Raw genomic sequence first — 21,486 nt, forward strand, 5'->3', positions numbered from 1 at the left:
TAGTTGACATGTAATAATTGTACATATTTATGGGATACAGAGTAATATATCAATACAGGTATACAATGTGTAATGATCAGATCAGGGTAATTAGTATATCCATCACCTCAAACATTTTTTGTTACTTTGTGTTGTCAGCATTCAAAGTCCCTTTTTCTGGCTTTTTGAAAACATAAAATAAATTATAGTTAACCATATTCACCCTATAGTGCCACAGAAAGTGAGAACTCATTCCTCCTGTCTAGCTGTAATTTTGTATTTGTGAACCCACCTCCCTCCATCCTCTCCTCCCCGACCCTTCCCAGCCTACAGTATCCACAGTTCTACTCTCTATAATAAAAGGAAACTTGTTGACAGTACAACATGGTATTTGGCTTATATAGGTGGTATTTGAGGCTCATTCTGAATGTACATTTTTCTATAATGGTTATATATATTTATGCTAATAAGTGACTACTTTCTTTTAAAATAGAATATTTCAGTGCTTTAGTAGTAAAATTGCTTTCAGTTACATCATCAAAATCTTTGTCATTCTATTTTAGTGATAATACCCTTGTTTTTATGCTTTAATAGACTGGGGGAGGGAGAGGGAAATGTATTAAACACCTTAAGCTTAGAGTTAAAACTTTAAACATCAAGTGTATTCTCTTCTGACTGAAAGGTTTGTAAGAGAATTTTGTGATCAGTCTTCTATCATTATTTGTTCTCTTTGTAAGAACACTGGCAGACACATGTTGTTCTTTTAGAGGATATTTGAATGGTGTAAATGGCATGGAAAAGTGTTTAAGAAAACACACACATTTCTTTGAACATTTCAAAGTAAAATGATCATAATTGTTCTAAAGTGGGTATCCATAAGAGTAGCTTCTCTGGACTGGGCAAGGTGGCTCACGCCTATAATCTTAGTACTTTGGGAGGGTAAAGCGGGAGTATCTCTTGAGCCCAGGAGTTCCAGACTAGCCTGGGCAACATAGGAAGGCCCTGTCTCTACAAAAAAATAAAAGAATTGGCCTGGAGTAGGTAGTAAGACAATAAACAAACTGGAAAGTCCAGCTATTTTTAATTTCCAACCAAACTGTTGAATCAATTAAAAAAATAAATGAGTCTATAGTGCCTTTCAAATGCCTGAATTTTGACATTTGTACATCAGCTGATGGATTAATATTTTGAATTGCTATGTGATGGCTCTGCATGGGCATGGTGGCCAGTGCTTCAGTTTTGACAGCATTACCATCCTTGGTGATGACATGGACAGCAATGTTTCTACAATTGTTTGAAATGGTAAATATATTTTTGATTACATGCTGCCTTTTAGGCATACACTTTTATTCATTCCAAGTATTTATCGAACCTGCTGTTACAGGCATAAGGATACAGTGATGAACAAAGCAGACAAGATCCCCGCAGTCATGTAGTTTACATTCTTATGGGACAAAGACTAATACTGAACAAGTAAAACATGAAATAATAATTTCCATGTAGAGAAGTGTAATGGGTTGATGTGATAGACTGACAGTATGATTTCTTTAAATTGCATATTCAGGGAAACTCTTTACTATGAAGCTAACATTTAACTAAAGACTAAATGGGGAATTGGCAGTGCCACGATCATAAGAATGGCTTTTCCAGATAGGGAAGAGGTTGTGCTAAGTTACTAATCCAAGAATGAGTTTGGCATGTCAAAGAACAGAAAAAAGGGGCCACTAAGGCTGGAGCTTAGAGAGGAAAGGAGACAATGTTATGAGACGGGTTTGGAGAGACTGGCTGGGACCTAGGTCATAAAAGGTTTTTGTAAGGTGATCTGAAGCATTTGGATTTTATATTAGTGCGATAGAAGCTTTCAGAGCATTTGAGAGAGGGAAGTATTGTTACCTGATAAATATTTGAGATTTTTAAACAGTCTTTTGCATGTGATTTATAATTTGGCATAAATAGAAGTTTAAATCAGTGGCAATCAGTTAAGGCTGGGCAAGTTCCTCTCTAAATAGAGGTGTGTTACAAAGGAAAATCAGTAATAGTCTGTAAGTACTCAAAACTATCTCAGCAAGGTCTAGGAGTTGGGGAGGTAGAAAGACAGAGGTAAAACCAATCTTTTTGGTGGGGGAGGTGGGGATTGGAAGGGTTAAGGTGGAAAAATAAAAAGATTTTGAAGGTCTCATCCCATTAGGGATATAATATAATTTGCTTGAGGAAATCATTTGAATCTTGGTAACTGTAATAAGCATTGAGAGGGAAGGTAACTGTATTCATTTGTTAAATTCAGTAAGGAAGCAAAAGAGTATGTTGTGCAAACAGTGTTGTATAAAAATAGGAGAAAAGAGGAAACAAAATGAAATAATAAACATAAATAGAAATATAAAAAGTAATAGAGTAAAATGAAAACAAGTCCTATCAGTAGTTATAATAACTGTAGTCAGTATATTTAATAAAAGACATGCTGATTTGATTAAACCCAGCTATACTACATTGTTTACAAGCATCATAGTAAAATAACAATGTGAAAGTAAGTTTAAAGCCACAAGAGATGCAAACAAAAAGAAAGCATGAGTGGAATTTTAATTACAAGGGAGATGGAGTTAAGGATTAAAAGCAGTAGACAGGATAAAGGAGCACATTTTGTAATAGGCACAGTTTATGGGAACATGACAAATAAATGTAAAGCCTCCCCTAAAATAGTTAAAATTCAAGAAATTCAACATGGTAAAACCCCGCCTCTATTAAAAATACAAAAATTAGCTGGGTTTGGTGGCATGCGCCTGTAATCCCAGCTACTCGGGAGGTTGAGACATGAGAATTGCTTGAACCTGGGAGGCGAAGGTTGCAGTAAGCCAAGATAGTGCCACTGCACTGCAGCCTGGGTGACAGGGCAAGGCGCCATCTCAAAGAAATGAAAACAATAGAATACAATTGTGGGAGACTTTAAACACCAAAAGGATGTAGTTACATCAAAGGGAAACGGGAGCCAACTAAAAGAGCTCCCAAATGCCCAAACTGATAACAATTGGATTATAACTTAGACCGAGGGACACTCTATGAAATACCTGACGAGTTCTTTTCTAAATACTGAAAAACACTAAGGAGAGGAGACTAAGGAGACATGATGACTTAATGCATTGTATCCTAGATTGGATCCTGGAACAAAAATGGGGTATTAGTAAATAGCTGGTAAATTTTTTTCTTTTTTTTTTTTTTTTGTTTTCTTTTTCTTTGAGACAGTCTGGCTCTGTCGCCTAGGCTAGAGGGCAATGGTGCAACCTTGGCTCACTGCAACCTCTGCCTCTTAGGTTCAAGCGATTCTTGTGCCTCAGCCTCCTGAGTAGCTGGGATTACAGGCACCCACCACCATGCCTGGCTGATTTTTGTATTTTTAGTAGAGACGGTGTTTCGCCATGTTGGCGAGTCTGGCCTTGAACTTGTGGCCTCAAGTGATCTGCCAGATTTTCGTGTTTTTGGTAGAGATGGTGTTTCACTATGTTGGCCAGTCTGGCCGCGAACTCCTGGCCTCAAGTGATCTGACGGCCTTGGCCTCCCAAAGTGTTGGGATTACAGGCATGAGCCATCTTGCCCAGCCGGTAAATTGCTAAGGCTAGAATTTAGTTCGTAATAGTGTACCAGTGTTGGTTTCTTTTTTGACGTGTGATGGCAATATTAAGGTGTTGACATTAGGGTAAGAGATATAAGGGTATTCTGAATTGTCTTCGTAACTTTTCTGCAAATCTAAAATTATTTCAAACTTAGTTTACTACAAAAAATAGACTTTCACCACTGAGGCTTATCAAACTTCTAATGAACAGAGCATTCTGATGTTATTTAAACAATTCAGGATAGAGAAATAAATGCTCTCTAGTTCATTTTAAGCAGCTTGTAAAAATCTTGGGTTTATGAAATGGGACCTCTGAAGCTACACAAACACAAACCCTAAGAAGCAAAAATGCTACCCACCTACACAGGAAGACAGCAGATGACAGTAGAGCTTCTCTGCCTCTGGTTGGTTAGGGGTAGAAAAGAAATAGCCACTTTGTGATTAAATCCTAGGCTTGATTTTCAACGAGTTTGGAGTTTGAAATTTATACCTGCAAGAGTAATGGAATCCTCAAATTAAGAAATTAATGTAAATGCTGGCCAGGTGCGGTGGTTTATGCCTGTAATCTCAGCACTTTGGGAGGCCGAGGCAGGCAGATCACTTGAGGCCAGGAATTCGAGGCCAGCCTGGCTGACATGGTGAAACACCATCTCTACTAAAAATACAAAAATTAGCACAGCACGGTGGCGCACACGTGTAATCCCAGCTACTCAGGAGGCTGAGGCACAGGAATCACTTGAACCCGGGAGGCAGAGGTTGCAGTGAGCCAAGATTGTGCACGCTACTGTTCTCCAGCCTGGTGACAGAGCCAGACTCTGTCTCAAAAAAAGAAAGAAATTAATGTAAATTTTCATTTTAGATCATCTAGCAAAAAGTTTTTAAAACTGAATTTTGGAGAAAATAATATATGGCTAGGTAGTTTATCAAACATTTTTATCTTGAAATGTTTATATTCTTGTATTTAAGATACTCTGTTTCTTTATTATAATTTTTAAAAAACAGAACTTTAATTTGCCCTGCTTTTATAGGAAAAAATATAGCAAATAATGAAAACAGTGGCCATAAATTCTGGAAATACAGGGAAGTATACACATTAGTTTAATGTTAAAATACTTGGTAAGATTGTGGCTATCTATGATGTATTCAGCATGTTGTCCCTCATTAGCAAAGATGGCTCAGTACACAAGTTCAAATTGCAAGAGCACTGCATTAATATAACAGTTTCATCAATCTCTATACATGCATGTATGATTTACTGTCTCAGATGATTTATGTCAATTATTTTTACTAAATCTAGGTAAACCTGGATTTGGAAATAAGACTATATTATATTCTCTTTAGTGTGAAAGTGTATGGAATTTGAAAATATGCATTTTATTTTAATCCCAAGTTAGGAACTAAAAACCTACCTTCTTTCTTATAAGACTGTTACTACTACATCTCAGGCAAATTCTCATTTTCATAATGCATATCTTCACAAATTTCAAATTTTTCAGGGTGGAAATTGCCCAGTTGTACCAGATGTTGCTCTGCTCGATATTGGTGCAATTTGCTGGGATTCAAATTCTGGCATTGCTATTTAATAATTGTGTGACCATGGACAAGTTGATTAACCTCATTGCATTTCAATTTTTTCATGTATAAAGTATTAATAATAATATGTTATATAAGTTTATTGTGAGGATTAAAGGAATTAATAAATACAAAGCACACATGGCACATGATGCTATTTTCTGACTGCTATTATAAGTACACTACTGTCAGCCGGGCGCGGTGGCTCACGCCTGTAATCCTAGCACTTTGGGAGGCTGAGACAGGCAGATCACGAGGTCAGGAGATCAAGACCATCCTGGCTAACACAGTGAAAGCCCATCTCTACTAAAAATACAAAAAATTAGCTAGGCATGGTGGTGGGCGCCTGTAGTCCTAGCTACTCGGGAGGCTGAGGCAGGAGAATGGCGTGAACCTGGGAGGCGGAGCTTGCAGTGAGCCGAGGTCATGCCACTGCACTCCAGCCTGGGCGACAGAGCGAGACTCCGTCTCAAAAAAAAAAAAGTAAGTACACTACTATCTCCACCCATATTACTTTTTTTTTTCTTATTTTCATATTTTGTTTTCAGTTCAAGTGCCTTGACTTTTTGTAATATAAGAATTTGAAATTCTTGCAAGAAAATTTCTTTGGAACTTTTGTTTGAGTAAAATGATTTTAATGAAATGAAAGCTATGATTTACATTACTAGATCACCAGTGTGAATAGAATTACAAATATATAGCCTCTTTTATTTTTATTTGGTTTATTTAGAGTAGGAAAGTAGCTATTGTAGTTCCCTGGTCTGTTGCACTTTTTGCAGTTCCCCTTCTATGATGCGCTTTTATTCTACAATTAGCTATAAGGTTTTTGCTTTTTTTCCCCCCAAATTTTGCTTTTTTCCCCCAAAATTAGTGTTTATTTGTGTTTAAATAGATACAGTATTTGGATGTAGTATTTAGATATAGTTCTTAGTTACTAAGGATTATGTTTAAAATCCTTGATATTGTATGTATTTGAAGTTTAAGAGAGGAATTTAATACTTTACAACAAACATACTTTATAGCCCCTGACATAACGTAATCATACCACAAGACTAAATACTTGTTCCACGATTGCTGATCTTGTACGTAACGTTTTTTGTTCTGATTTTGGAATTGTCCTCAAGACAATCTCATTCAACATTTATTCCCTTATTTATTAATTTGTTTTTAAACAACTAAAAAATACAGTAAAATTTTACAAATTGAGTTTCATTTATTGGTATAGTTTTGTTATTTTATAGTATCACTTTTTATATGGCAAAGAAGCTATGATTTGCTTTTAATAGGCTTATTGTAAGTATGCCATTAACTTTTTCATTTTGAAAACTATATTTCCTGTTAGAATAAAACTACATAAATTTCTTTTTTAGGAAAGAATACCCACCTCATGTCCAGAAAGTTGAAATTAATCCTGTAAGGTTAAGTCGGCTCCAAGGTGTTGGTAAGTGTGCAGTTTTGTTACACCTGTGAAGGATTTCAAATTGCTGTATGAAAAGTACAGTGGAGATACGATGCTGGCTTTAGAATATTTCCAGGTATAATAGATATATATGTAGAAAACCATTTTTTTGTAACTGATTTGAGAATTTCTTTAATGGTAACCTGATACCTGGAACAGTTGCACAGTTAGGTGATTACAGTTTGAAATCTTTTGATTATTTTAGCATTTTTGCTATGTTACAGATTTGCAAATAGTGTAACCGTAGTTGAGCTATAGCTTTGAAATTGAGTTTTATTGAACTATGTTATAATGTTGTATTATGTAATTGTGTTTTCACAGTAATTACTGGTTTTGCTTCTAAAATTTAGAATACATTAGGGAAACACTCAATTAAAAAGAGACCACACCTACTAAAACTGTGTTAATAGTAGATACTGGAAAATCATTGTGAGTAAATATTTATATTCATATTGAAATATTTTTCAATATACTGGTTATTAATCCAAAAAATAAAATAAGGGCAAATAACATTTATAAAAAATATATCATCATAAAATCAGTTTTCATTATCTGGAATAATGATTCTTAATGTGTGTCCATCTTGTTTTTCTGAGGCCTTTGTTTGTTTAAATAGCTCTGATGGCTCTTACTTCCAAAATAGAATAATTTTTAAAAGCTTGGTTTTTCTGATAGCTTAGAATGTGCTTTTAAAAAACACCCACATTTTTTTTTCTACTTTGGGTGAAAATCTTTTGTGCATGTATTGAACATTTCTCTATTTCATAAAGAGAATATTCCAAACATTTCATCCTTTCTTAATAATGGACAGTCTTTATAGATGTGAATTATTATACTTTACATACTAAGCATAGTTAAGCTTACTAAGTTCATTAAGTTTAGTAATAGTGACTACTCTCTTCAGCATTTATTCTGTTATACCTTAAATGTTTATTGAGCTCTTACTCTGCTATATGCTGAGTCCAGTGCTTTGCATTCATTATTTACTTTTATCCTAGCTTTCTGTTGAAGATCCCTATAAGCTAAAAAAACTTCCTCAAGGACATAGGGCTAGTAAAATGACAGAGCTGGTATTGGAACCCATGTCTGTTTGATGCCAAATCCCACTCTTAAACACTGTACATTACTATATTCTTGCTCTGTCACAAAGAAGGTTACTACTAATCCTCAGAACTGTACAAAAGGTATTATTTTTATTTTAACAAATGCATTTCTGGCCTGGTATGGTGGCTCACGCCTATAATCCCAGCACTTTACGATGTCGATGCAGGCAATCACCTGAGGTCAGGAGTTCGAGACCAGCCTGGCCAACATGGCAAAACCCCATCGCTACTGGGAAAAAAAAAAAAACAAAAATTAGCTGGGCATGATGGCACATACCTATAATCCCAGCTACTCGGAAGGCTGAGACACAAGAATCGCTTGAACCCAGGAGGCAGAGTTTGCAGTGAGCCGAGATTGCATCACTACGCTCCAGCCTGGGTGACAGAGTGAGACTCGGTCTCAAAAGTGAAAAAAAAAAAGCATTTCAAAGATGTTAAGTGATTTGGCCCACTAATAATGGTTTTAGTTGCCTATCAGCCAGGCTTGTTACCAATAATTTTTAAAGTTTATTCAACAGCATTCATTAAGTAAATAAGCATACTCAAGTTAAAAGAAAAAAGAGCATGCTTATTTACTGTTCTTTTAACTTGGGTTTTGTTTGTTTGTTTGTTGTTGTTTTTTGAGATGGAGTCTCACTCTATAGCCCAGGCTGGAAGGCAGTGGTGTGATCTCAGCTCACTGCAACGTCCGCCTCCCGGGTTCAAATAATTCTCTGCCTCAGCCACCCGAGTAGCTGGAATTACAGGCACCTGCCACCAAGCCCAGCTAATTTTTGTATTGTTAATAGAGACGAAGTTTCACCATGTTGGCCAGACTGGTCTCAAACTCCTGACCTCGTGATCCACCCACCTCGGCCTCCCAAAGTGCTGGGATTACACGCGTCAGCCACCGCGCCTGGCCCTTAACCTGTTATTTTGAAATAATTTTAGACTTAGAGAAAATTTGCAAATTTAATACAGAGACATACATGTTTATTTTTTCACACAGCTTCCCTTAATGTATTTTATAATCCTCGTACACTTACCAAAACTAAGAAATTGGTATAAGATTCTTAACTAAGCTGTAGAACTTATTTAGATTTCACTAGCTTTTCACTAATATCCTTTTTCTGTTCCATGATTCATTCTGTGATCCCACATAGCATTTGTCATGTTCTCTTAGTTTCCTTAATGATTTTGAAGACTAGTCAGTTGCTTTGTATAATGCCTCTCAATTTGATGATGATGATGTCTTAGGATTAGATTAAGGCTATGCATTTGGGGCAAGACTTCCACAGAAATGTTGTTGTGGCATTCTCAGTGCATCATTTTAGGGGTTACATGATGTTGAATATGTCTTAGGATTGGTAGTGTTAACCATGATCATTTGGTTAAGATACTCTCTGCTGGGTTTTTTCACTGTAAAATTACTATTTTTCCCTTGGTGCTTAATAAAGATTTTAGAAGAGATATACTCTGAAACTGTGCAAATATCCTGTTTTTCTTCCAACTTTCACCCACTGATTTTAGCATCCATTGGTGGGTCTTGCTGGCATCAGTTACTGCTTAATGTTTGTCTAATGTTGATTTTCTGTTTTCTTCATTTCTTTTACATTTATTGATTGGAAATCGTCTGTAGGGAAGATCTGTACCTTCCTGATATATTTATTGATGATTATTAATTATTTATAGCTGTGGACTCATTATTAATAAATGAGGGTTTTATGAGTAATACTTGTAAACCGTAGGAGAGGAATGTTGATGTATTTAACTTGTAAACTTTGTTTTCAGCTTCTTTTGTGTTAGGTAGGTACATGTATGCTTGGGTGTAGGATAAATAGCAATGCTATAATAATACTGTATATATTGTTATATGAAGATTGCATTTTATTTCAAGATTTCCTTTGGAGATAATTTTTAAAACATTGAGATTTCAAACCACAGGATCACTAATTACTTGCATAACACTTAGCATAATTTTCTCCTAAACGATACATGGTCTTTCTATAGTTAACACTCAAGGTGATTTTCTTTATTGTTCTCTTTGCCTTCTTTATTTTGAATTTGAGGCACTTAGTATGATTTTTTTATAAGTTATAGCCACATATCAGTACTTACCAGCCTGATAAGCAGTTCTTTACTATAAAATTAAAGTTTGTAAACCATTAAGTGTAATTTTTGGTCAGACCACATGTCCTGTTGCTTTTTTATTTAGTTGCTTTAAAAATTTTTTCTAAACATACAGAATAACAACCGTTAAGATCTCATTTTTCTCTCCACCTACTCTCTCATTTGTTTCTTAAACTCCCTTTTTTTCAGCCTGTTTTTTGTATCCTTGTTAGAGAGAACAGACATATATTGTCCCTGAATGTACATTTAATTATATTCTTCATGTAATTACATTATGTAATTACAACTCAGTCACCTAATTTAGCACTGCTTAACACATGTTAACTTTTGCTTTTTGTTTGTTTTTGAGACAGGGTCTTGCTCTATTACCCAGGCTGGAGTACAGTGACATGATTATGGCTCACTGCAGCCTCGACCTCCTAGGCTTACATCATTCTCCCACCTCCACCAAGTAGCTGGGACTGCAGGCGCATGCTGCCACATCCAGCTAATTTTTTGTATTTTTTATAGAGATAAGGTTTCACCGTGTTGCCCAGTTTGCTGTCAGGCTTCTGGGCTCCAGCGATCTGCTCGCCTCAGCCTCCCAAAGTGCTGGGATTACAGGTTTGGGCCACTGCTCTGGCCACATATTAACTTTCAACCAGTCAGGGTAGCTGCTGTTAACATTTTAATATATAACTTTCCAGACCTTTTCTATGCACATATACTCATTTTTAAATTGATACATAATATTCATACTGTATGTACTGTTCTGTATGTAACTTGCTTTTTGACTTTATGATATCTAGTTTTTACACTCTCATTAAAAGATGACAGACATGGAACCAGCATGGAAAACACAATTAAAGGAAGTTTAAGAATCAAATGCACCAGCTATGGTAGTTCACACCTGTAATTCCAGCATTTGGGGAGGCCAAGGCAGGAGGATCGCTTGAGCCCAGGAGTTTGAGACCAGCCTGGGCAACATGGTGAAACCCTAACTCTCCAAAAAAATATAAAAATTAGCCAGGTATAGTGGCACGTGCCTGTAGTCCCATCTGCTTGGGAGGCTGAGGCAGGAGGATGACTTGAGCCCAGCAGGTCAAGATTGCAGTGAGCCACAATCGCGCCACTGTCCTCCAACCTGGGCAACAGAGTGAGACCATATCTCAGAAAAATAAAAAGAATCAAATGGATTCTTAAATTTATGGAGGACTTCCTTACAACTTTTTTTTGACCTCGTGATCCGGCTGCCTCAGCCTCCCAAAGTGCTGGGATTACAGGCATGAGCCACCACTCCCAGCTGCAAATTTTTATATCCAAGTTTCTATAATCTTTTTTTTTAAATTGCAGTGGCCCACTATGTTTATGCGGCATAATTTGTTTCCAATGTTTTGACATTTAAAATATTATTACTGTACTGGTACATGCTTTTTATATATTTGATCTGTTTCTTTGCATCAGATCCCTAGAAATAAAATTTGGGGGACAAATGATATACAGATTTTTAAGACTTGATATGTTAATGCCAAAATGCTTTGTGTGGCCGGGCGCGGTGGCTCACGCCTGTAATCCTGGCACTTTGGGAGGCTGAGGCAGGTGGATCGCTTGAGGTCAGGTGTTTGAAACCAGTCTGACCAACATGGTGAAATCCCATCTCTACTAAAAATCTCAAAAAGAAAAAAAAAAAAGAAAGAAAAAATGCCTTGTTTGTAAAGGTGGTTAGCTCCCAACACAGTATTATTTGAGTCAGCCTATTTTCTCCTGCTTTTCAGCAACATTAGATTATTATCATTCTTTTAGTCTTTGCCAGTCTGATCAAAATGTTTTTCTTATATTTTCTTCATAACTGGTGAGATATCTTACAGGATTAATGGCCATTTGAATTTATTTTATTTATGTCTGCCCATTTATTTATGTGTCCTTTGCCTGTTTATTACTTATTTAGCAACTCTTTGTTATCTTTGATGTAGATATCTTTCCATTTTGTGGTTTTTCTGTTACTTTTTTCTTTTCTTTTTTTTCTTTTTTGACGGAGTTTCGCTCTTGTTGCCCAAGCTGGAGTGCAGTGGCGCAATCTCAGCTCACCGCAACCTCCACCTCCCGGGTTCAAGCGATTTTCCTGCCTCACCCTCCCGAATAGCTGGGATTACAGGCCTGGGCCAGTCTGCCCGGCTAATTTTGTATTTTTTAGAGGAGGCAGGGTTTCTCCATGTTGGTCAGTCTGATCTCCAACTCCCAACCTGAGGTGATCCCCCCGCCTCGGCCTCCCAAAGTGGCGGGATTACAGGCATGAGCTGCTGTGCCTGGCCTTACTTTTTTCTAATGTTGTCAAATAGTACATTGTAGTTGAATCTGTTGTTAAAGTTGGGTTTCCTTAGTATTGTATTTAGTAAAGCTTTTCCAACCCTGGAATTTTAAAAATATTCACGTTTATTTTCCAAAAGTCCTTGTAGATTTATTTTTATTTATTTACATGTTTTTACATGTACATCATTTTTATTTAACAGCATTATTTTATTAATTAACCTTGTTTTCCCTCAATGCATTTGGGTGAATGTCGGGAATGCCTATTGAAGTATTTAATAAATGGCTCTAGGAATCAATTTCAACATTTTTTCTCATGTTCTTGGAATGTTGTGGGTTTTTTTTAACTAGTTTATTTTGCAAATATATTTGTAAGTTTTCCACTGATATCTTAAAGTTAGATATGATTATTAATTCAAGCTGGCCTCGTGCCCCTATAAAATGACACTGTCTGTTCTTGGGAAACTCCATGGCTAGATAGACTACAAACTTGTAAACATACTGTTGTAGAGTCAGAAAGAAGTATGTAAAAGCCAATTTAAAATGTGGTATCATAAAGGAGTGGTCACTGCCCTTTTCTGGAGTTTTAATTAAATCTTCACACACAAAGATGAGGCCAAGCATGGTGGCTCACACCTGTAATCCCAGCACTTTGGGAGGCCAGGGTGGGAGGATCACTTGAGCCCAGGCATTCAAGACCAGACTGGCCAACATAGTGAGACCCTGTCTCTATAAAATATAAAAAAAATTAGCCAGGTGTGGTTATGAGCACCTGTAGTCCCAGCTACTGAAGAGGCAGAGGTGAGGGGATCATTTGAGCCCGTCAGGTGAAGGCTGCAGTGAGCACAGGTTGAGGCTGCAGTGCACTGTGATCACGCCTCTGCACTCCAGCCTGGGCTACAGAGTGAGACCCTATCTCAAAAACAAAGCAAAACATAAGTAAAGCTGAGTTTTGAATCATTGGAGTTTGACATACCAAGTTGAGGAGGAAAAGCTTTGCACCTAATGAGGATGGAATGCAAAGGCACAACAGGTGAAAGAGTCTCATCTTATTTGAACAAATAATGTATTTGATTGGAGAATGGGTAGAGGATAGCCAGAGTTGAAGCCATAGAAGTAGGTAGAGGTAGATTGTCATGCTAAAGAGTTTTTACAAAATCCTGTATGCCAAAAGTATAGTATTTAGCCAGAAGTGATTTTTAAAGAAGATAATGAGAATGTGATAGATACATGACTTTAGTTTTATTTTACATTGAAAATCAGTAGCAGCTACATGATGGAGAAAACCATTTTTCTAGTTTGTCTTTCTCTTTTGAAAAATTATAAAAAATAATGTAAAAGCAAATACATAATCATTATAAAGATAACGGTTTGTATTCTATCACTGTCCTCTGGGTACTTATTTTTCAGCGTATTAGTATCACAACTAAAATCTCAAATAAGAAAGTTAAGCCTCTTCCTTACCCTGCTTCTCCCACAACTTCTATTATGAAAATGTTTATGCAGAAAAGTTGAGACTTCTACAGTGAACATGTGTATATCTATGTGGTAGATAGATATAATTAACACTTTTCTGTTCTTGTTTTATCACATGTCCATCTGGTCATCCCTTACTAAGTTAATTCGTCTTATTTTTTGAATGCATTTTAAAGTCGATTGCAGACGCCTGGTATACTTCTAAACACTTCAGTGGGCATATTATTAACTAGAGTTCAATATTTGTTTACAGTTTATTTTCTTTTGAGGGCTTGTTTGGAGGTTCTAGCAGGGGAGCACAGCTACTTGTATACCCTTGAACCAAGATCGGTCCTCCTCTATCGGGGATGGTCGTCCTCTTTCACCCAGTGTGCAGCTTTGGAAGGGATGCGCATGGAGCGATGAGGGAGGAAGTGGACACCCACCTAGCCAGCCAGATCAGCCCAGTTACCCCTGGCGATCAATGGGGTGACAGATGTCGCAGCCAGATCACCCTCACATTCTTTCTTTTGAAATAAAATTTACTACAATGAAATACATAAATCTTAAGTATATAAAATTTGAAAACTACATATCCCTTTCTAACCAAAATCCCCATGAAGACATAGTAGAAATGGTATCAGCACCTTAGGAAAGTTCCCTCATGTTCTTTCACAGTTAGTCCCTACCTCTTCCCCCTCAAATGTAACCATTGTTCTGATTTTTCCTAGCATAGATTAATTTTACCTGTTCTAGGACTTCATGTAAATGGAGTAACGCACTATATACTCTTACGTGAGGCTTCTTTCATTCAGCATCTTATTTTGAGACTCATCCATCCTGTTGCTTGCATCAATAGTTTGTTTCTTTTTAACATTGCATTGTATGAGTATACCAAGTTATTTATCAATTTTCCTGATAATCGATAATATAAATAATCGATAAACAACACCTGGGTTGTTTCCAGTTTTTGTCTATTAAGAATAAAGCTGCTATGAACATTCTTTTTATGAAGGATCTTTTTTTAACTTGATTTTTAAAATGTCTTCTATTTATATCGAACCTGTATATAGATCACTCTTACCCAGTAATATCTTCCATAGTCTCCCCTTCTGTGCATACCTGGAAATAGTGTAGTGTATTTAAAAAGACATTGAGCTAGGCTGGGCGTGGTGGTTCATGCCTGTAATCCCAGCACTTAGGGAGGCCAAGGTGGGTGGATCACCTGAAGCCAGGAGTTCAAGACCAGCCTGGCCAACGTGGCGAAACCCTGTCTCTACTAAAAATACAAAAACTAGCCAGGGATGGTGACGCATGCCTGTAATCCCAGCTACTCAGGAGGCAGAGGCAGGAGAATTGCTTGAACCTGGGAGGCAGAGGTTGAGTGAGCCGAGATTGCGCCACTGCACTCCAGCCTGGGCGACAGAGCAAGACTCCGTCTCAAAAAAAAAAAAAAAAAAAGAATACACATTGAGCTAGAAAATCTAGCAGGGAGTATCCTAATCTTCATGTTCGTACCGCAGGGTCTTTGGTAAATACTCTTTATTCTCTTTCTCATCCCTGTAAGAGGGATTCAGCATAATGTCACATGGTTTTCATCTTAAGTACTTCTCTGGAGTAATCTGTTGAGGATTTGAGGCTACATCAGCCTAGCAAAAATCACTTCTGTGATCAGTTAGCTAGTAAAACTTCCACAGGCCACTTACTAAGTATTTGCCATCCTTGAACCAGTCCAATCTTAAGCTTTTTGCCATTTTATGTTTCTGCTGTAATTTTAGACTAGTTCATTTTTACTTGAGTTACCAAATCTTCTCAATTGTTTTTCTCTTCTTTCCCTAGAAAATGGAATCCTAATGGAATTTCTTAACCCTGAGGCTAACATTTTTGTGTTTTTTTCTTGACTCTCTATAGGTCTAGTTTCCTGTAACACTATCAATCATTTACCATTTCTCCTCATGACATTGGTTTCAAAAGTCTCAGCTTAACTTTCTTAATTATGTCATTCCTTCCTTTTTCTCTTTCTTTCAGAGCCTTATAAATAACCTTGATTTAGGTAGGGATCAGAATTTTAATGTCATTTTTGTCTACCTATTATCAATTAAAATTTTGAATTATATCAAAGCTTTGGACATTTGTTTCCCTCTTTGTTATGATGGTAGAGAAAATATGACATAGACATGGTGTTATAGGTATGGTGAAGAGAAGAGTGTGATTACATAATCAGGATGAAATGATACTGTTTTTTTGAATGTCAGTCTCCAGGATGCAGCAGAAAACTAATTAGATACATGTTTGAGCAAAATAATGTGCAAAGATACTGTGTGGCTTAAAAAGATTAATGAAGTATGTTTATAAGGAAAAAGCTTTCCTTTGGGTACATTATCAAATTTAGTAAGGCCAAAAAAGCTTGTAGGGGCTTATATTTTAAGACTGCTTTACTGTAAATTAAGTTTTTCAAATAATTAGTTGTGTGTTTCAGACAACTGTGTTTATTTTCCGAATTCCAAAATGTCTGCCTTCTTTTTATAGTGTCACATCATAGCTCTTCAACAAAGTAACTTAGCCTTCATAAAAATAATAATACCTGGATGCTCTGGACTGGAGCAGCTGCTCTGTAACCTCAGATTTTAGATCTCGGGAGAAAAAAAGCACTTTTTAGTTACTCTCTGGCCGGAGGCTAAGTCCTTAATTGTTCTATATCTGTGTATGAATCATTATCTCTGTGTCACAAAGGTAATGCCATTCTCAGAGATGACATAGTGACAGTGTCTCTTCCTCCGACCCCTGTAATTTCATTTTTTTGTGTGTTATATAGTTTTATGTTTCTCATGTAATTCATTAATCCAGGAAACATTTATTAAGCCCTTGTGTAGTTTCTAGATGCTGGGAAAACACATGACTAAAACGTAATTTCTGCTCTTCCCAGAGCTGGCAATACAATGGGGGAACAGAAGTACAAATAACAATAAAATGAGAGCTGTGAAAACTCTAGGGATTGTTTAATTGTGCCTAGAGTGGGGCAGAGGCAGCTTCTTAACAAAGAAGAGTTTGAATTCACCACATAGGCAGAGCTTCACTTGTGAAGAGAACAGCATATGTGAGGGTGAAAGAGAGAACACATGAAGAAATGAACCTTTTTGAGGTAAAGTTTAAGTGGAAGTAAGATTGAAACAGGAACTTCTGCTTGCCAAGAGATGGAATTTAATTAGAGTATTTGAATGACAAAGTCATAATTTTTAACTAGATCACTTTGGCAGTAGTGGGGAAGGATTTAAGGGGAGCAAAATTGGGATAGAGGACATCAGTTTAGGCAAGAGTTAAGCGTCAGAAATGTAGTGGCAGTGGGTTTGGAGAGGACAGAGTGAACTTAAGAGCTATTTAGAAGTAAAGATGAAGGGACAAGGAGTAGTCATCGATTATTTAAATTTCTAGCTTTGGTGTCTAGGAAAATAGACGTGCAAACAATGAGAGGGTGATGATCACTTAGTGAAACTTTTTGTGATTGCACTAAGCAAGAATAATAGGTTTCTTAAGATGGTGTTGTATATCAAATTAAATATTATATAATATTGATTTTTATGTCTACATAATCTTATTTTTAAAAACCAAATGATAAAAGAATATTAAATATAGGAAACTAGAAGTATTTAACAAAGCTGTGTTTGTGCAGGTTATTTTGGTTTACAGATTCTTCACTTATGTTTTAGAAACATGTTTGGCCTCTTGGATACTTAATCCTTTGCTGATAAATTTTGCAGATTATGGTAAATTTTAAATTGGCCTGTTTTGGAGTTCATCAAATCATTTAAACATTATAATTATATTTGTAATGAAAATTATTAAATTTACATAAAAAATATCGAGAAAAATTCTCTTGCATGTTCCAAAGTTAAAAAAGAAAATTAGCTTGTGGCAGGCTTAGTTTAGTTTCGTTTACCCAAACAATTGTACTGTTTGAATTCAAATTTTTCTCATTACTACTCTTAGAGTAAGTGACTTGGAAAAAAAGAAGGAAACCAGCCTGGGCAACATAGGGAGACCCTGCCTCTACAAATAATAAAAAAATTAGCTTAGTGTGGTGGCACGTACCTGTAGTCACAGCTAGTTTGGAGGCTGAGGTGGGAAGATCACTTGAGCTAAGGTGTTTGAGATTAGAGTGAGCTGTGAGCATGCCACTGAACTCCGGCCTGGGCGACAGAATGAGACCTTGTCTCCAAAAAAAAAAAAAGGAATTGTGAGTATGTGAGTGGTTAGGCACAGGAATGGCTTCTGTTACCTTAGTAGAACAAAATAAAGTGAAGAGGATATTGATACACTTGATGAAGTGGTCCATATGTGGAGATCCTGCTGAGGAGTGAAAAATAAATAAGAGACGAGTAATCCAGGATATAATTATTGGTTTAGTCTTATGTTCTGATTATTTTTTTGCTGAAACACTAGCTTATTTTAACTAAAACTTAAAGTTTATTTTTTTCTCCTTCCTTTAGAACGTATAATGAAGAAAACAGAAGAGTCCGAATCACAAGTGGAGCCTGAAATTAAGAGGAAGGTACAACAGAAACGGCACTGTAGTACCTATCAGCCTACTCCTCCTCTATCTCCTGCTTCAAAAAAATGTTTAACCCATTTAGAGGTAAGTAGAGAAATTATTCTTTGTTGCTAATCAGATTGTGTTTTGATTAATATTAGTTTCAGTACTTATTAAATTCTAGGTGATCTTTTATCATAGGACCAGAAGAGACTTGGAAAAGTTATTTAGGCAGCTTTTTCTGCCTTCAGTAGACCATTTTTATGCTTGTTCAAAATATAGAATTTATTTTTCTGTAAAGAATTTATCAGTGCTTCCCTGCAACATACTTCAAATGATTGCTGTCTGCCAGAATTTTTTTCAAATAATTTTAAGAAGCCAAAAAGTTACAAAAAATAGTAGAAGAAAATCTATATATTTATCTCCCAGATTCCTTGTTGTTCACATTTGCTTTATTGTCCTCACTCTCTATGCCTTTTTCCCTCCTTCCTCCTGCCTACCTATAAACGTGTGTATATGTATTTTTTTGTACTATTTGAGTTGAAGTTGCAAGCATGATGCCCATTTACCATTTAATATTTAAGTATGTGTGTTTTTGGTTTTTTATCATCAGAATACATCTGTCAAAATCTCAGAGTTAACATTGATCTAAAATTACCATTTAATCCACAAGTCCCATTCAAATTTCACCTAAATAATGTCCTTTATGCGTATAGAATTGAATTCAGGGTCATGTGCTGCATTGAATTGCTGCGAATCTTTAGTCTCTTTCAATAGAAATAATTTCACAGTCTTATCTTTCATAATCTTGGCATTTGTTGAGGAGTATAGGACACTTACTTTGTGCCTCAAATTGGGTTTGTCTGATGTTTGTAAATGATGTATGTAGTTTTCAAGAATGCTTCAGAAATGATGCTGTAATCTTACTGCATTACATCAGGAGACATACGATGTTGATTTTCACATTAATGATATTTTACCTTAGTTAAGATGTTCTAGATTTCTTCACTGCAATGTCAGTTAATAGGTATTTTGACTAATTCATTAATAAGATTTCTAACATGAGCTAGAAGTATTTCTTATTCCATATTTATATATTCATTTATATCAGCGTGTACATATGAATACTTTACTCAAAAGGGTTATAGTCTGTAACTTTCATGATGTTTCATGACTTACCTTGATGCTTCAATTGTCCCAGATTCCATGTGAGTCCCTTCAAGCTGGCCTCTGTTTTTTCTGACATGTCCCTATCATTCTTTGAAGACATTCATGACATTCACTTCTCTGCTTTTTAGTATAAGAAGATGGTCTTAACTTATCTTGTATTTCTTTTTTTTTTTTCCCCGAGATGGAGTCTTGCTCTGTCACCCAGGCTGGAGTTGAGTGGAGCGATCTCGGCTCACTGTAGCTTCCACCTCCCGGTTCAAGCAGTTCTTCTGTCTCAGCCTCCTGAGTATCTGGGACTACAGGCATCTGCCACCATACCCGGCTTATTTTTGTGTTTTTAGTAGAGATGGGGTTTCACCATGTTGGCCAGGCTGGTCTTGAACTCCTGACCTCACGTGATCCACCCACCTCAGCCTTCCAAAGTGCTGGGATTACAGGCGTGAGCCACCGCTCCCGGCCATTATTTTGTATTTCTGTCTCAGCCCTAGAGTCATTCATTTCTCTGAGGAGCCATGCATACAAGGAGAAGGAAATATCTTCTCCTTTAAGTGGAGGGAACATATTTGGGCACTAGTTATGTTCATTCACATGGGTATTATTGTTTCTTGGCCTTCTCAGTGGACAAAGCTAAGAAATACATGTGTGTGTATTAATATTTAATCTATATTAGAATCCATAAGTTCACACTGATAACTCTAATTCCAGTCCAACACTGAGTTTATTTAATTTTTCCCACGTTGCATGTTTGTAACTCCCTTCTCCAGAAATAAGTAACTTGACTCCCATCACCCCTGGTGTATTTACCTGTTAGCTTAGTTTTTCTTTATGTGATAATGTCCTGCCATGCTAACCTAAGTTTGGCTCAGGCCATGCTGATATCACCTACTGCTTAGCCTAGGTAAAGGAGGAGGAAAGCTCCTCCCTAAATACAACATCTTTCGTCCACTGGACATGCCCACTGAAAACCTCAGTTTGTTTGTTTGTTTGTTTTTAAAGTTCAGAGGTACATGTACAGGATGTGCAGGTTTGTTACATAGGTAAACGTGTGCCGTGGTGGTTGCTGCACAGATCATCACATCACCTAGGTATTAAACACAGCAATAATTGTTTTTTAATAGAAGTCTTCCTTCTTTTACTCTATTCCTATGCCAATTGTTCTTACTTTCTTCTTAGTGGAGATAAAGAATTGTAGCCAGCCTCTATGTAATCTTTAATTCCTAGACAAGGTTAGTGGTTTTTTCTTTCCATGTATAGTCTCTGAAATTCTACACTATGTACCACTTGTAAGAAAACAAGATCTGTGGGCCGGGCACGGTGGCTCACGCCTGTAATCCCAGCACTTTGGCAGGCCGAGGCAGGTGGTGGATCACCTGAGGTCAGGAGTTTGAAACCAGTCTGGCCAATATGGTGAAATCCCATCTCTACTAAAAAAACAAAAATTAGCTGAGCATGGTGGTGGGTACCTGTAGTCCCAGCTACTTGGGAGGCCGAGGTGGGAGAATCTGTTGAACCCTGGAGGCAGAGGTTGCAGTGAGCCAAGATTGCGCCATTGCACTCCAGCCTGGGCAACAAGAGTGAATCTCCTTCTCAAAAAAATAAATAAATAAATAAATAAAAGAAAAAGAAAACAAGATCTGTGAATTTAATGGGATTAACATCTTTAGGATATTTAGTAAAAATGACATAGTCTCAAAGACAGACTTATTAAGTGCAGTTGGTTATTTATGGGTAGAGTCTTGCAGATAGTACGTGATATGTAATTTGGAATTATTTAATTTTGTAAAACGCCTTCCGCTTCTACTGACCAAAGCAGGGAATGAGATTTTAATTAGTTTTTTTTTCTCTTCAATTTTTTTTGTTTGGAGAGATTGGATGTCGCTATGTTGCCCAGGCTGGTCTTGAACTCTTGGCCCTAAAGAGTCCTACTGCGTCAGCCTCCCAACGTGTTGGGCTTACAGACCTGAGCCACCATGTCCAGGTTTAGTCAGTTTTTGTTTTCCAAAAGAAACTACACTTAACATAAAATTTTTATGAAAATTTATTACTTTACAGTATTCTCTACTAAAACGGAGCAGTATTGAGATTCTGGTTTTTAGAGAGTTAGGTTAATAAAATGTTAATCTCTAGTTTTTATCATGAAAATTTTTTTTATCTTATTCAGTGTAGTGTATCTGCATTTTGTTCGTAATTCTCACAGAGTTCCAAGATAAATGTTTCTTAG

The 21,486-nt window shown here is 36.6% G+C and overlaps 1 protein-coding gene across 7 annotated transcripts in view; it reads left to right on the forward strand.

Moving 5' to 3' along the window:
- Positions 1 to 21,486, forward strand: part of SENP6 (SUMO specific peptidase 6) — a 115,065-nt gene that overhangs the window by 40,371 nt on the left and 53,208 nt on the right. For all 7 annotated transcript variants that reach the window (XM_004044309.5, XM_055390791.2, XM_019029736.4 and 4 more), the window contains 2 exons: positions 6,526 to 6,596; positions 18,055 to 18,200. In XM_004044309.5, the coding sequence (XP_004044357.2) occupies positions 6,526 to 6,596; positions 18,055 to 18,200 (217 nt within the window). The remainder of the gene's footprint in view (positions 1 to 6,525; positions 6,597 to 18,054; positions 18,201 to 21,486) is intronic.

Source organism: Gorilla gorilla, chromosome 5 (assembly GCF_029281585.2).
Source record: "Gorilla gorilla gorilla isolate KB3781 chromosome 5, NHGRI_mGorGor1-v2.1_pri, whole genome shotgun sequence".
Taxonomy (NCBI): domain Eukaryota; kingdom Metazoa; phylum Chordata; class Mammalia; order Primates; family Hominidae; genus Gorilla; species Gorilla gorilla.